The sequence below is a fragment of the Corythoichthys intestinalis genome, chromosome 5 (genome assembly GCF_030265065.1).
Source record: "Corythoichthys intestinalis isolate RoL2023-P3 chromosome 5, ASM3026506v1, whole genome shotgun sequence".
In the NCBI taxonomy this organism is placed as follows: Eukaryota; Metazoa; Chordata; class Actinopteri; order Syngnathiformes; family Syngnathidae; genus Corythoichthys; species Corythoichthys intestinalis.
Window position 1 is genome coordinate 8,646,373 of NC_080399.1, and position 17,040 is coordinate 8,663,412.

Consider the following 17,040-nt stretch of genomic DNA (forward strand, 5'->3'; position numbering starts at 1 on the left):
TGTATATATATATATTTATTGAAACTTGTTTTACAGTAAATCATCAAGTTTAAGAAGTTAAGAACTGAACCCAGGAACAGACCAAAAATTTCCCGCGAAGGCACTTTATTGTGAAACCCGTCACCAATTCCTGAACAGTCAAAAAGTCAAAAGAGAGGTGCCAAGAGCCTAAAGTGCATAGTATAAATCTCCTGCAATAAGTACCGTCATATCCAATTCAGTTTCCAGAGTACTCAAAAGTAGTGCAAGGCCACGTCAATTTAGTCAAAACGCCATAAGTCTCTGTAAACATCATATTGAGACAATTAGACATTCGAGGAAATTGCATTCATAGTAAAAAAATACACGTTAGCTCAAGTAGCGAAAGTCAAGTGGGACCGAGAAAGAACCCTGAGGTCTTCCGGACCTCACTTAAGTGGAGTGCACTGGTGTCGCCTATTACAACCATTGGCGCTGAAATAAAGCGGAAACCGAGGACCAGGCGGTGGCCGGCTCGCCCGCGCTGGACAGCTCGCGTGGTGGACGGCCGCTCTGCCAGTGGCAGACGGCGTTGGCGAACTCCACGATGACTTTGTCCATCCACGTGAGGGGCAGAGGGAAGAGCACGTCTCCTTCGAAGAAGCCCAAATGGCCGCCGTGCTGAGTCAGGGCGAAGATCACATTGGGCATCTTCTCTGGAGGTCCCCCCCAAAAAAATAAATAAATAAAGCTGTAGGTTTGAATTAAATATGAGGCTTGGAAGGTCAGCTTCCGAAACAAAAGATTGTTCTTTTTTACAGGCGTCTGGTGTCAGTGTTGGACTTCTCGTGTGTCGGGAAACCTGAAACTGAGCGCGTGACGAGCTTTTTGAGAGAATGTCAGTCTGCTAACATGCAAGCCAGCAAATTAGCCTACATAAACATAAGCAAAACTTCGTAATGTTACAAGATTAGAGGTCTATCAATATGGGATTTTCAAAGACTGATGCCCATTTTAAAGAAAAAAAAAAATTCAGCCAATGTCTAGAGCCAATTTTGTAAGCCGATATTTGAGGCTGATAAACTTTATTTTAAAGCATGTTGATAATGAAATGATTACAGGTAGTTCCCAGGTTAAGACCTACCCGATTTACGTGATTTCGACTTTACGACACCTGAGTCTCGGCGGCCATTTCGTCTCCAGTCTTTATTTTTTTGGTTGCGTAAACAGTACCTCATTAAATCTCACAGAATCTTGTTTTTTACTTTATTTCATTAATATGACTGCTCTGCCATTTGGCGAAATGTGTATTTGATTATAATGTTGACTTTTGTTTGGTGATGAACGCATTTGCTCCCACGAAAAAGAGCGCAAGAGTGAGAGAGAGGGTCGCTGTCTAGCTATGAATTAACTCCAGCGTCTTGGCGAGGACAGTACAATGTATGTCTGTCCAATTAATCGATTATGAACCAAAACAGACTTTTCTGGATAAAACGATGTTAAAAATATTCAAATCGGTACGTTCGATTTTAAAAACCGCACATTTCAGTCTATCTAAGGCACCGCAGTTTCCTCTGCATTCCCTCTTCCTCCCACTAGAGTGCGCATTCTTATCAAAAACATATACAGTATATATAAATACTGTATATTGAAAGTTTTGCACGTGTACTTGCGTTGACTAGTACTGCAAACACGTCTACTAGTACTACAAGTATGTGTGCTTCCAAGTAATTGAACTACAAACGTGTACTTGCACATACTAGTACTGCAAGCACATGTACTAGTACAACAAGTATGTGTATTTGCAAGTCCTTGTACTATAAACATGTGTACCCGCACGGCCTAATACTTCAAGTACTTGTAAGTACTTGTACTGTAAACATGTGTACTTGCATGTCCTAATACTGCAAGTCTGTGTATTTGCATGTGTTAGTACTGCAAGCACATGTACTAGTACAACAGGCATATTTACTAGTACTACAAGTATGTGTACTTCCAAGTAATACTGCAAGCACATGTATTAGTACTACAAGGACATGTATGTGTATGTACGTTTAAGTATGTGTATTTCCAAGTACTTGTAATACAAACATGTGTACTTGCAGGTCCTAATACTGCAAGCACGTGTACTAGTACTACAAGTCTATGTACTTGCATGTACTAGTACTGCAAGCACATGTACTAGTACAAGTATGTGTACTTGCAAGTACTTGTCCTACAAGTCTGTGCACTTGCACATACTAGAACTGCCAGCACATGTACTAGAACTGCAAGTCTGTGTACTTGCACATACTAATACTGCAAGCACACGTACTCGTACTACAAGTCTGTGTACTTGCACGTACTAGTAACTCCTACAAGTCTTTGTACTTGCTAGGGGTGTAACGGTACACAAAAATCTCGGTTCGGTACGTACCTCGGTTTTGAGGTCACGGTTCGGTTCATTTTCGGGACAGTAAAAAAACAAAGTGCAAAATAAAAATGCGCTAGTTGTTTATTGCCAGTGTTGTTAATAACGGCGTTACAATATAACGGCGTTACTAACGGCGTTATTTTTTTTTAGTAATGAGTAATCTAATTAATTACTTTTCTCATCTTGGCAACGCCGTTACCGTTACTGAGGTGGGAAAGGCGTGCGTTACTAAGTTGGTTGAATAAAAAAAGTCTGAGAGAAACGGCCTCACGGGGACGAGAGCACAGCAGGAGTGGGGAAGACGCCGTTGCAACCGCGATGCTAGGTGGCTCCAATAATACCTGACTGTAGCCATAGCCGACAAACTACGCCCACATGACACGGTAGATATCATATTATAGAACTAGATGCAAATGACAGACACTGCTGCATTGCCAACATGTTTTAAGGACTACATGCGTTATAACGTAAACAGCCGCCATCTTAAAGCAGTAAACCTCTCAGGAAGGCCCTGATGTAGAGATCCTTCCTAAGTAACTTTTTTTTTTTTTTTTTTTTTTTAAATCTAAAATGCTCCTAAATCGGCAAAATCTTAACTTAAATCTATCTTTAAATGATGAAACAGTTTTAAAACTTGCACATGTTTAAAGTAGACAGAACGGAACTAATGCAATAACGGGAGCAATTTTAACAACTTTAACGATTGATTCACAACTTTAACACACATAGCAAAGGTTACTAGCTAGTTATCGCAATACCCTTGTGTCTAGTTAAGTGGAGGGTAAAGAATTGGGCTAGGGCCAATCAGGCCCGGATCTAGGTTTACGCACCAGAGTGGGCACTAAGAAATCTTGAGGGGGCACCCCCAATGCAGGCTTTTCTTTAATTTTTCTTAAATCTAGTCGAATAATTTTCTCCATCTTGTTTTGAGTGTTAACGGCTGGTTAACAGATTAATACATCAGATTCTTCCACTTACTTTAAGTAAATATTACTAGTGCTACAGTATTTGTTCTTATTAAGGCCATACAACTACAAGTTGGTCATTTTTCACCTAAATCAAGAGAAAAATGCTTTCAAATAATGTTTTGAACAATATCTATTCTTGAATTCAAAAACATTTCCGAGAAGTTTTTAAAGCTTATTTTCAGCTAGGTATTTTTCTTATTTCAAGAAATCTAAGTGAGTAAATTTAATTGAAGCACTCTCAGATAATTTCACTTATTTCTAGTATATTTACACTGAAAACAAGGGACGCTTTTCTTTTTTTTTTTTTGGTTTGGGTTGTGCAGTGCATATGTAATGGTTTCATTGGTACACCGTTTGATTAAACCTTTGTTTTTAAAAACTACTTCAGAAACATTTTGAAAACTTCCAGAATAAGTGTCTGGATTTTATAAGCAAATTTAAATTGCAATATTTAAACGCAGAGGTGGGTAGAGCAGCCAAAATTTTTACTCAGCAAAGAGTAGTGTTACTTCAAACTAATATTACTCAAGTAAGAGTAAAAGTAGTCATCCAAAAAATGTACTCAAGTACAAATAAAAAAGTATGCAGTGAAAAGAATACTCAATTAAGAGTGACATTTTGAGTAACTGCTTATTTTTGTTTAATTTTTTTTATTTTTTTATTTTTTTTTTTAACAATGGTATATGAACCGTTGTTATAATGATACTGGACAATAACACATTACATAACCGCATAAAGCCAAAGAAATACAAAAAAAAAAAGTATTCCAATGAGAGAGAAAAAAACCATAAACGAGGCATTCTTCGCCCAAAGAGCATGAGTGCCCTCTGGTGGAAAAAATAGTTCCTAGTTTGAATAGTGAAGAGTTTCTTCATTATTATTATACTATTTAGAAATTAAAAGGAGCATATATCCGGTTATCCTTAGTCAATCAATGCCAAATAAAAACTGGTATAGAGGTTAAAATCCGCACTTTTGAGTCCTGTTGAGAGCAGCGCTCAATATAAAATACTTCATTTTTTTACGGTACTAAAGACCACATGATTGAGCAGGCTGGCGTGAAGCTAGGACGGCAAGCTTGCGTCTGATTTGTATAATGGAGTCATGTGATTATTTTTGCGACGTCTCATTGGTGAAATCGGTAGAGCTACTTGGTACTCATACAGCTTTTACAGCTACTCGGCATCGCTGGCAAAAACACTTTTTTATGTTCTGTCGGGAGGAAAACGGCTGCCCACCCAATAATATGGTATTGGTACAGATATTGTGATATCTTTTTACTTTCTTTGACCGAATATTTAGTGTAACGACCCCACAGTATTATTGCTGTTCTATCAGCTTCCTACCGTCAGCGAACGCCTCTGGCACGGATGGGTGTGTGGTTGGATGAGTAGGAGTGGGCGGGGCGAGCGGAGGGTGCGTGTGTGTATGTGCCTAGAGGAGAGAGAGGAAGCGCGCGGATAACAAACGAGGTTGGAAAAACAGCTTGTTTAGGTGATTGCTTGTTCGGCGTTGTTGCGGCCAACAGTAACCGTTAATCCTGCTATAAAAAAGTAGGTGTGACCAACTCTCCGTGCGTTCTATATATCCAGTGCGACGCTACAATAGATATTCCCGACATTTTGATTGGGTGGGCACGACTCACGTCTGAGTGGGCCGTGCCCACCCCGGCCCACCCATACATCCGGCCCCGGGGCCAATTGTCCCCCAAACCCTTTAAACTTCACATTGTGTACTCAAAAAGTAGCGGGTATTTAAAGATAATCCAACAACAATTTGCCTTTCAGACCCCGCGTATTGGTCAGCTTTCTTTCTGAAAGAAAGAAGAAAAAAGAAGTCCTGTGCTAAAGAGAAAAGCAATCCCAATGACAAAGATTTTAACATGTACTTTGCAAATGAAATGCCTCAATGATTTTTTTCCCCCTTATGAACGGTTTTCAAAAGCTTCATTGGTGGATTTTCTCAAGTTAAAGCGCCACACAGAAATTAATACATTTAATTGTGTAAGCAGGATGTGTGTATTATTCTCATTATTCAATTACAGGTGTTTTGGCTCATTTCAATTTATTTTATTTAAATGGGCTATTATTTATTTTATTGTGTGTTTATATTTTACAAATGTGATGTAGTATTCATTTATATTGTATATTTTATGTTGTATAACTTTAGTTCCTATGTGAATATTACTTCCTACTTGTTGTGTTGTGGTAGGAGGGTTTTGTTTGCCTGGCTCTGCCAGACTATTCTCCCTGTATTTTTCAAACACTGAGAGAAATAGTCTGGGAACCATCCCATTAACGGCCTTTCGAGCAGGTACAAAATCAATCGACAAATCAGATTCGTTTATTTGCGTGACGTGTTCTTAAAGAGCAACGTCACTCTTGCGCGTCGAAAGCCGTCTCCAACACAGATGGTGAACGGGAGAGCCGAGAATATGTTCCAATCCACGGTAAAATTCCTTTTAAATGACCAAAAACACATTGACACGAGTCATTGACAACAGTCTGTCTCGCGCTAGCCATGTTGAATAAACGCCGCTCTCTTCGTATGTTTACTTCCGCGCGCAAGTCCCTCGTCCTTCCCTCGTCATTGAGAGATGTCGTCATTTTACTAACGTCACGTCTGCCCGTCGCTGATTGGTCCACTCCGCTGTCTGTTTGCTGTGGCTTGCTCCGCCCTGGAAATTGTATCCGCTGGAATGGTGGCCAGACTCAATAGCTGGAACAGTGGTGAGTCTGGTGTACCAGGCAAGGGTTTTGTATCAAACACGGGGCCGTGTTGGTTATTATTACAGCAGAGAAGACAGCAGTAAATCAACAAAGACAAGTCAACTGTGCCCCGATCTACCACTCAAGAGATCTGATGGACTCAAAAAGTACGTTCCGATTGCATATTAGTTTGAAAATCGACCGGATCCACCGTATTATTACACGAGTGACTTCCAGCCCGATCCTAGCTAGTAGTATTGACGCAGGAGGGCCGCGTCTCGCATCAAATAATAAACTCTGCCGTACTTTTCGCGTGTGTCGCTTTGAGCCGCTTCTGGGACGCATCTAACACGCGGCTGTACTGCGACTGGTGTGCATTGGCTGATTGACTCTAACGCCCGCGTTTCACTGCGTTCTCGCGGCGGCCACATTGTCGCGCCGTTGACGTTTCTTTATACTGTCCTACCGTGTTGGTCCTCATCATAGTAGAGAAGACGGAGTAAATATAATCTACACAAAGAAACTGTAACCCGATCGACTCACAGCCTCGAAAAGTAAGGGTTACATTACGTCAGAAACTCGTTCGGTACGCGTCCGTTCCGAACCGACTACCACATACCGAAACGGTTCAATACTATTACATGTACCGTTACACCCTTATTACTTGCATGTACTAGTACTGCAAGCACATATACTAGTATAAGTACAGTATGTGTACTTGCATGTCCTAATACTGCAAGCGTGTGTACTAGTACTACAAGTACCTTTACTTGAAAGTACAGTTGTGGTCAAAAGTTTACATACACTTGTGAAGAACATAATGTCATGGCTCTCTTGAGTTTCCAGTTATTTCTACAACTCTGATTTTTCTCCGATAGAGTGATTGGAACAGAAACTACTTTGTCACAAAAAACATCCATGAAGTTTGGTTCTTTTATGACTTTATTATGGGTTAACAGAAAAAGTGATCAAATCTGCTGGGTCAAAAATATACATACAGCAATACGAATTAGCAATTTCTTGTGAGTGATTATTGACTTGAACAAGTCAGGAAAGTCACTTGGAGCCATTTCAAAGCAGCTGCAGGTCCCAAGAGCAACAGTGCAAACAATTGTTTGTAAGTATAAAGTGCATGGCACTGTTTTGTCACTGCCACGATCAGGAAGAAAACGCAAGCTATCACCTGCTGCTGAGAGAAAATTGGTCAGGAGGGTGAAGATTCAACCGAGAATCACCAAAAAGCAGATCTGCCAAGAATTAGAATCTGCTGGAACACAGGTGTCAGTGTCCACAGTCAAGCGTGTTTTGCATCTCCATGGACTGAGAGGCTGCCGTGCAAGAAGGAAGCCCTTGCTCCAAAAGCGGCACCTTAAGGCTCGACTGAAGTTTGCTGCTGATCACATGGACAAAGATAAGTCCTTCTGGAGGAAAGTTCTGTGGTCAGACGAAACAAAAATCGAGCTGTTTGGCCACAACGCCCAGTAATATGTTTGGAGGAGAAAAGGTGAGGCCTTTAACCCCAAGTACACCATGCCTACCGTCAAGCACGGTGGTGATAGCATTCTGTTTTGCTGCCAATGGAACTGGTGCTTTACAGAGAGTAAATGGGATAATGAAGAAGGAGGATTACCTTCAAATTCTTCAAGATAACCTAACGTCATCAGCCCGAAGATTGGGTCTTGGGCGCAGTTGGGTGTTCCAACAGGACAATGACCCCAAACACACATCAAAAGTGGTAATGGAATGGCTAAATCAGGCTAGAATTAAGGTTTTCGAATGGCCTTCCCAAAGTCCTGACTTAAACCCCATTGAGAACTTGTGGACAATGCTGAAAAACAAGTCCATGTCAGAAAGCCATCAAATTTAACTGAACTGCACCAATTCTGTCAAGAGGAGTGGTCAAAGATTCAAACAGAAGCTTGTGGATGGCTACCAAAAGCGCCTGATTGAAGTGAAAATGGCCAAGGGACATGTTACCAAATATTAGCACTGCTGTATGTATATTTTTGACCCAGCAGATTTGATCACTTTTTTCTGTTCACCCATAATAAAGTCATATAAGAACCAAACTTCATGAATGTTTTTTGTGACAAAGAAGTATCTGTTCCAATCACTCTATCAGAGAAAAATCAGAGTTGTAGAAATAACTGGAAACTCAAGAGAGCCATGACATTATGTTCTTCACAAGTGTATGTCAACTTTTGACCACAACTGTACTTGTACTACAAACACAAAATTAACATTGTAAGAACAATTTAAAGAATTTAAAAAAGGTATTATTTTCAATCATTTTGAACCTTTCTAATGTGAATTTGACGCACGATATGCATGTTTCGTCACCATGAAAACATTTTCGTTCGAAATGTTAACTCATTTGCTGCAATAGACGGAGATGGACGTTGGTTTGGACGTCTATGGGTGTAAATGATGTTAGTCAGAAATTCAGCACGACAGACCTGAGAGCGATCGCGGGATGGCCAAAAGGGAACGATGGACCAGCGGGTCGTCGGATGAATTCATCAGGAGGAGCGGCACGGTCACCTGGACAAAGTTCCGCCGGGCATGAGCGAACAGTCTCGGGAAAAAAAAGACAGACAGCGCCGCTCACCTTGTGCATGTAGCGCACGCAGCTCTCCTGCTTGTAGTACTCGTCCAGGGAGCTATACCCGTGGAACTTTCTGAATGCAAGCGATCAAACATGTTAGGATGCTAAGCTAACAAATCAGATGGATATTTGACTCCAGCAGCAGTCCATGGCAGACAATGAATGCATAGAGTTTGTCGGATTCACTGTTGTTTTCGTCAATGGTGTGGGAGAACGTCACCGTTTTTGCTGCGTGGGTCGGTATTTCGAACAATGATCTGCATCTTGAATTTATTTGACATGTTAGATCTGTTAATATTATTTTTTATTGGCATGCTAAGAAGGCACCATCGAACACTAGCTTAGCCACTCTGGATCCCTGAAACTTACAAATAAGTAACAAACTGCACGGAATTTGTTGTAATCAACTCCACCAACTAACTAAACTCCCACTATCTAAAATATTAAGCCTTATGTCAAAAATTCTGAACTTCCCCTTTAACTCATTGGCTGCCATTGACGGGGCTAGACGTCCAATCCATTTGGACTGGGAAGTGAGAAAGAACGAGCTAATGTTCCTGTCACCTCATGACGCTGTCGTCAATCTGCGAGAGCGACGTGGCAGCGCACAGTTGACTCAGGTCGGCGTCGCTGATGTTGCTGGAAGTGACGCCCAGCAAACTGTTCCTGCAACATAGCGGCGACACGCTAAAGAACCGGACGCCAAATTGAAGACTGACGACAAATCTCACCTGTGCGACAAGATGAGCTTCTTGAGTCTTTCGGCCATTAAGAAGTTGTAAAGTCGTCGGCATTGGTCCCACTGAAGGAAAGTTTCTTGTGCTCTAAATACACACACAGAAATATGGAAAGTGAACAAACCATCATCAAAAAAAAAAAAAAAGAGATAATTAAAAATGTATTATTATAAAAAGATCAAATGAGAACATTTTAGTAATTTGCTATCAAATATGTTTGTATAATTAAATGGCCTTATATTTTCCGCCATATAAGACGCACCGCATTATACAGCGCAGTTCTAGTAGGGGTTGCATTACACGTCCACTAGATGGAGCTGCGCTACAGAGAATGTCATGTAATGACTAACCATTATTAATCCATATACAGGTAGACCCTGGGTTACGAACTAGTTCCGTTCCTACGCTGGCAACATAATCTGAATTTCCGCGTAAATCGGAATTAACCCTTTAAGTACCCCAAAATATCCCCCAAATATCAAAATAACTATCCAAAAACGTGTGTTATACATCATTGTGCTGTCCTCGCTAGGATGTTGGAGCTGAGTCCGAGCTAGACAGCGAGTGGAATTAACCTTTTAAATACCCCTAAATCTTAAAATAACTATCCAAAAAGTCCCAAAGTACTGTATTTTGTTTAAAGTGCCTATGACAGCAAAAAGCATGTTTATTTCTTATTTCACAAGGTATTTTATGCTCCTGAATGAAATGGACCGCTTGGATGTGTGTGAAACTGATCGTTTTATGTATTCAATTTTTTAAATCAGTGCCATAAAAATGAGTGACTTCCGGCTCCAGTCTCGGGCTAAGGACAAATGGTAATGTGACGTCACCCTGGTCGACATCTCACAAGATAGCATTGCTTTATAGCAAGCAGGGTCAGAATTTGGCGTCAACAACATGAAAGCATGGATCCATCCTGCCTTGTATCAACGGTTCAGGCTGGTGGTGGTGGTGTAATGGTGTGGAGAATATTTTCTTGGCACTCTTTGGGCCCCTTGGTACCAATTGAGCATCGTTGGAACGCCACAGCCTACCTGAGTAAGCCTGTTGCAATATGCAATAATTCTATTTATCGCACGATAAATAAAAATGAAGGCGGTAATTTTTCAGCTGCGATTTATCGCCTCGCGTGCACATGCGTGCACGTGTGCAGCAGACGTGCTTTTAAAAGTTCGGATTCCTTGTTACCAACCACAAAATGCATCTTCGTTCCAGGTCCAGCAAAAAATAGCGCTGGAACCAATCGTTCCCATTATATCCTATTGGTCAACGTATACCGGCCGCGTCAGTGACAGTGACAGTGACATTTCACGCGGGGCGGCTATTTTTCGGCACAACACCGGATATTTACAACGAAGTCCGCCAAAACATTGTTACCGACTTGGCTGCTACGAACAACCTCGCTTTGACAACGGACATGATGAACATTGAGTGGCAAATTAAGAGCGCTGTGATTCAAACTCGTCCTGTTTACAGTAATGAGCAGACGTGACTTCTTTGGCATTTAGTAACTTTTTTAATGCGTGCACACACTAGACATCATGAAATAGCAAACTAGATGTGCTACGTCCCATGCCATTGGCTACGTGAGCCCAGAATGAATATGGGACACGTAGTCCATATACTACATCGATGAATTATAAACCGCCCTTGAGTGAATGGAAGTTAAGAAGGCCAAATCAATCCACAATCAATAGTGTGCCCCGCCTAACTTTACAAACAGTAAAGATTGTTCTCAGCACTTTTATACAAAATTTCTTCAGATCAGTAAGAAGTGAGCACACTAAAATGCTTGTTCATCTGATGGCAATGTAATTTTTGCTTATTAGCAAAAAAAAAAAAAAACAAAAACAAAAAACACCCGAAACAAAACATACAATTGTTATTTTCTTTTCAGAGCATTAAATGTATTGAATCGGATTGAAAATTGTACTGAACCGTGACTTAACTGTATCGTTGCATCCGTATGGAACACCATAGCAGAAGCTATGAGGGGAAAAGTTTTCATTTGCCTGAATGCTTAAGTTATTAAGTGCAATTTTATTTATTTTTCTTGAAAAACACATTCAATTTATTCTGTGTTTCTGTGCGGTATTAATATCGTTGTCTTTTACTTAAGAGGCATGGTATATTGTTTTTAGTTGTGATTTCTTAAAAAGTGTTTTTGAATTTAAGAGTAAATATTTATCGCGTTTAAATGGGTGTACTTGATCTATTAATATATACTGTATTCTCACGGTGTTATTGTAAATTGGTTTAAAAAATTGGGGGGGGGGGGGGGGGGGGGCAATAATATCGCAATAATTTATGAGATAAATTATCGCACACTAAAATTTGTTATCGCAACAGGCCTATACCTGAGTATTGTTGCTGACCATGTCCATCCCTTTATGACATCAATGTACCCAACTTCTGATGGCTACTTTCAGCAGGATAATGCGCCATGTCATAAAGCTGGAATCATCTCAGACTGGTTTCTTGAACATGACAATGAGTTCACTGTACTCAAATGGCCTCCACAGTCACCAGATCTCAATCCAATAGAGCACAATCATGAAAATGGGTCAGGGGTTAAAAAGGTGAGAAGGGTGTGGAGGAAATATGTTCCAGTACACTGTACACCCCAACAAAATATTGAGCTCTGTCGACCCACACTGTGTTTCAGCAGGCCCGTGCAGAGACCGGTGGAGGGGCGGGTGCTCGTAGATCAAAAGGGGCACATGAACAAGTATTTAATAAACCTTAAAACAACATAACTTCAATTTTAACCAGCTTTAGATAATAATTGGCTGCGACTGTGACATACTTTAATTGGGAGGGGGCAACAGTGAATAGAAATCAAAACTGTCATCCACACTTTCTGGCTGTGACTCAGTCAGTCTAGCTCTTTTCTTCCTTCAACCTCTGCAACAAAACTTCCTTCCTCAACTTGTTCATCTGAGAACAAACCACATCAGATGGTCACTGAGCCACCAACAGCACAGTTTTCTCAAAACTATTATTTCATTATTATCCATACTTAACAACTCTAGCACCTAATGATTAATAAAGCAATGACATAAAATCTTATAGAAAAATAACATTGTAATGTGTTTATAATTGTATTTAATACCCGACTATCCTTGCAAACCTGTTCTTACCAGGTCTGCTATTCAACCAGCTGATGAGGTATCCGCTGCCTTTAGCAGCCTCATCCAACTCCTTTTTTTATCCCTCAATCTCCTTTCCCTACGAGGCATGTCTATGTAATGAAATATAAATATTAAAAAAAACAACAACAAAAAAACAGACTCCCCGGTGGCTTTTAGTTTTAAAGCTTTCTTAATTTCTTTCTCTCTCAATAACGATGGAGGTAGATTTGTGTTTTTATTATTCAATCAAAAAACAAAGTTACTTCTATCAAAAACAAAGTTGCTTCAATCAAAATACAGTTATACTTTTAATCCCAAAAGTCACTTCAATAAAAAAAAAATGTTTTTGATTGCAAAATAAATTTGACACAAAAAAAGCATTTGAAAACTATTTTTCTTGATTGAAACAAATTTTTCCATTGAAGTAATGTTGTTTTGCGTTTGGGCCACATTTTGGCTAGGACATTTGTGTTTTTATTATTCAATCAAATAAGTTACTTCAAACAACAAATATATATAAAAAGAAAAACTTTGCACATGTGTCAATCACCGTTTAACAAAGCCTGAGAGGGTTTGAGTAGACTCAGTATGAAGCATTTAATAAAGCCAAGCATTTTCTTACTACTTTATTCTTGTTGAAAAATAATTCGGTGGGGCAGTAACATGTTTAAAACTTATCATAATTCTTACATTTTGAAGTGCTTGAAAACCATTTATAAATGATACTTTGGTGAAAAAAGTGAAAAAACATGTCTTATATAGATGTATCTTTTTTCCAATGTAAAATCTGAATAAATACATTGAACACACACAAAAAAAAAAAAATGGGGGGGGGGGGGGGGCTACTTCGCGGTTTTCACTTATTGCTGCGGGTTCTGGTCCCCATTAACCGCAAAAAACGAGGGATCCCTGTATTTCTGAAAAGCTTTAAGAAGCAAGAGTCCTTCCCACCACTCGTCGGGCCGGTGTTGTGCCGACACCGGCAGTCAGCTCAAGTCCCAGCCGAAAATAACGCGTCTAAGGCGGACGACGGGAGCGATGCGATGCGAGGCGACCCCTCAATCCGAGAGCATGCCGCTTAATTTGACTCAACAGTGTGTTTCTTCGTTTATATTACCGCTAAATACACAAGCTTGACGCCAATTTAACGGGAGCTATTTTTTTTCATGGGAGATTTGGCTAGCTCTGGCAGTGTTCAACGCAAGCTGCAACGAATGGCATTAACTTTTTTATATCGCAAAATGTGAAAACGGTTAAAACCATTGCTCACCAAATTCAATCTGCTGGCAAATACAGGCAAGTGTGTATGCTGCGCTCTGGTCTGCCCCGGTGTGGAGGATAAGGCCTGCTTTTTTGTTTTCGCAGCTTTGCAATGCAACCAAAGGCTCGCCAAGCACTGCTTGTTTCACGTAAGGAGTGCACGCGTTTGGAATAATGGCCCGCAACTTGGGCCGATGATTGGTTCTCGTCAGCGAAGCATCTAGAAGGATTTGCTTACTGTCCGTGTCACTTTTTTAAAGAACCGATCAGTTTACGTACTAAGTTAATCACATGATGATAATAATAATAATAATTTAATAAAACCTCCTGACCCCCCCCACAAAAAGAATTTCTCCTCGGATCTACGCAATTCACGTAGGTCGCCCTTTTTGACTTCAAAACGGCGAATTTCGCCGAAAGGTGAGAGATTTTCATGCCTGAGAGCATCTTTGGGATGTGGTGGAACGGGAGATTGGCATCATGGATGTGCAGCCTACAAATCTGCACCAACTGTGTGATGCCATCATGTCAATATGGACCAAACACTCTGAGGAATGCTTCCAGCACCTTGTTGAATCTATGCCACGAAGAATTGAGGCAGTTCTGAAGGCAAAAGGGGGTCTAACCAGTTACTAGCATGGTGTACCTAATAAAGTGGCCGGTGAGTGTATATGTCTATATAATTTCATCAAAAAAAAAATTGGCTGCCATACAGTAGAAGTATGAAAAAAGCCGCATTTTGTTGATTTGCCGTCTATCATCACCAACAGCGCTAAAAAAGCAAACGCTAACCTGAGTGCGTTGTAACCCTGACAGACGCTGACGCAGCATAGCACTCGCTCCTGATTGGACGGATTCTCTCCCAGAAATTTACATGCGATGTTGCCGCCCAAACTGAAGCCCACCACCACCAGTAGCGTGCGAGGGAGCGCTTGCTTCACGTAGCTGACCATGGCTGCGAACTCCCAAGTACAACCTGCACAGGGAAATGTGATCTTTATGAGCAGGGTTTCTACAGGTATCAGCAAGTCTCATTTAAAGCCACTTTTAATCCCACTTTAAACGCATTTAAATTTCAAAGCACACTCTCTTGTATGACAATTTACAGTTTGAATAGGAGTTTGTGTGGAAAGGAAACTCTTAAGCAAGTGGTTCTTAACCTGGGTTCAATTGAACCCCAGGGGTTCAGTGAGTAAGTCTAAGGGGTTTGGCGAAGGTAAAGAAACGCAGAGCCCTATTTTTGCACGCTGATAAAATCTAGGCAAAGTGGCTTTTTAGACCAGGTTTTGGACTGGTTTGCTCCAAATTTACAGGCTTAATCCATTTACTTTAACTGCTAGTCGTTGATCTGATGGGAGGAGGAACTGGTTTGCTCAGTGGAAGGTTGACTCGCACTTGGTATGAGGGACTACAACAGACGAATGGAAAGCAATGGTCTCTAATTCTGACCTGTTTATAAAACATGCTGTGACCAGCCCTTGTACAAAGGCAGAAGAATTCTACATTCACTTTGAAGACAGAATGCATATCATCCCAAAACCGATAATGAAAATCCGATGTCGATATTATCCGATATTATTTTAAAATGCTTTTATCGGCCTATATTATCAGCTATCACAACGCTAATAAATTATGGAAACCATTAAGTTTACATACTTTTTGATGTCTCAAACATTTGGTTTAATGCTTTTTAAAGCCTGAATTTTGACAAAATCCATTGAATGCCTTTTAATGCTTTTTAATGACCCGCATAAACCTTGATGATGCTCACCGTAGGTAAACATGCGCGGAGAGGTAAGCTCCATGTCGGGCAACGCTCCCAAGTGGTTGAGCACGGCACAACGGTAGCCCTGCCGCTGGGAGTGATCCACAAAGGTGCGAATGTAGTTCTGCTCGCTATGGTTACCGAAGCCGGGGCAGATGACCATGGTGATGTCGTCTGGTAAACGGAGCAGAGGCACTTATGAGTCACAACAAAACAAAAAAACTCTGGGGAAGTGATGCATGATGATGACAGTATGTTATTGATATTACTTTTAGCATCTTTTAGTTCATTGTTTATTTATTACAGATGAAGAATATTGAACAATGTATTTGATCCACTTACTGTTACTTAACCCTTTAACACCAAAGTGTCGGATGCGACACGTTTACCCATATCATCTTTGAAGCTTTGTCACGCTGTAATTACGTCACCCACGTGCCGTTGGTTGCTCTCATTTGAAAGTACGGAAGTTTATGTCCACACCAGTTTTTATTTGAAGACAATCGGCCAAGTAAAACGGGAGATAATGTCATTTGAGTTTTATAGTTTTATTGCACTCATAAATATACATTAAAACGCTGCCTGGACCATGTGTCAATCTCCATATTTTCATAATTTCTTGTCCTTTTTCAAAACCGAAAGCAGCACTAAAAACTACATATCCCAAGAGTCGTTGTGATGTCAAGAAGGACGAACCTAATGTGAACATTTTTAATAAATTGCCGAGGAGGCGACAACTAAGGAAAAGGAGGCACGCGAAGCAAGCAACAGCCGGTTGGATTGAGCGAGCGACTTTGAAACATGCAGAATGAAAAGAAAACTAAATTTAGCGCAAGCTAATGTATTATTTCATTAACTCAAGGAAGAGGATGAGCTGTATTTTTCGTTGTTTTCCTCGGTTGAATCGGCGTCTCTGCGAGTAGAAGTGACAGCAGCGCGTAAACGGCGTAAGAGTAGGCTGTGTGACGTTGTGTGGGACGCAGCTCAGTGACCTGTGAACTGTGACCAGTGAACAAACTTTATTGAGTGCGTGGAGAAAAAAAAAAAATTTGGTCGCATGACTAAAAAAAATTAATTTAACTGAACTACTTGCCAATATTTTTTTCTTCACTATGTATCTTTTCTATTTTTATATAGATGTGTGTTCGAGAAGCATGATTGCATGTTCATATATACCTTTGATAAGGTGATGGGTACAATACCTAACTTCATAAAGCGATATCCTCCAAACCCTTTTTGTGTTAGATGATATATATAATTTTTTTCCTCACTATTTTGCACTGTATATAACCTGTTTTGACCATAGTATGTGTAAAGGCCAAAAACGCCTATGACTATACCTGCTGTTTGTGTTGAATTGTCAAACATAAAAGTATTCAATCTTATTTTTTTCTATTGAATGTTTATCCTAACACAAGTTGAATGAAGATTATTAAGCTTCAAAACGGTTGGTCGAGCATGTTTGGTTGTCAGTGGGACATCAACATTACAA

The 17,040-nt window shown here is 40.4% G+C and overlaps 1 protein-coding gene across 5 annotated transcripts in view; it reads right to left on the reverse strand.

Moving 5' to 3' along the window:
* LOC130916517 (monoacylglycerol lipase ABHD2-like) overlaps positions 1-17,040 on the reverse strand; it is a 30,714-nt gene continuing 13,674 nt past the window's right edge. For 3 of the 5 annotated variants that reach the window (XM_057837302.1, XM_057837304.1, XM_057837303.1), the window contains 7 exons: positions 15,555-15,722; positions 14,576-14,759; positions 9,384-9,476; positions 9,217-9,318; positions 8,656-8,725; positions 8,504-8,588; positions 1-674 (listed from right to left, as the gene is read on the reverse strand). In XM_057837302.1, coding sequence (XP_057693285.1) covers positions 439-674; positions 8,504-8,588; positions 8,656-8,725; positions 9,217-9,318; positions 9,384-9,476; positions 14,576-14,759; positions 15,555-15,722 — 938 coding nt within the window. In that variant the 3' untranslated portion in view covers positions 1-438. Of the gene's footprint in view, positions 6,075-8,503; positions 8,589-8,655; positions 8,726-9,216; positions 9,319-9,383; positions 9,477-14,575; positions 14,760-15,554; positions 15,723-17,040 lie in introns of all 5 variants that reach the window. The other 2 variants (XM_057837301.1, XM_057837305.1) reach the window with 2 other exon arrangements.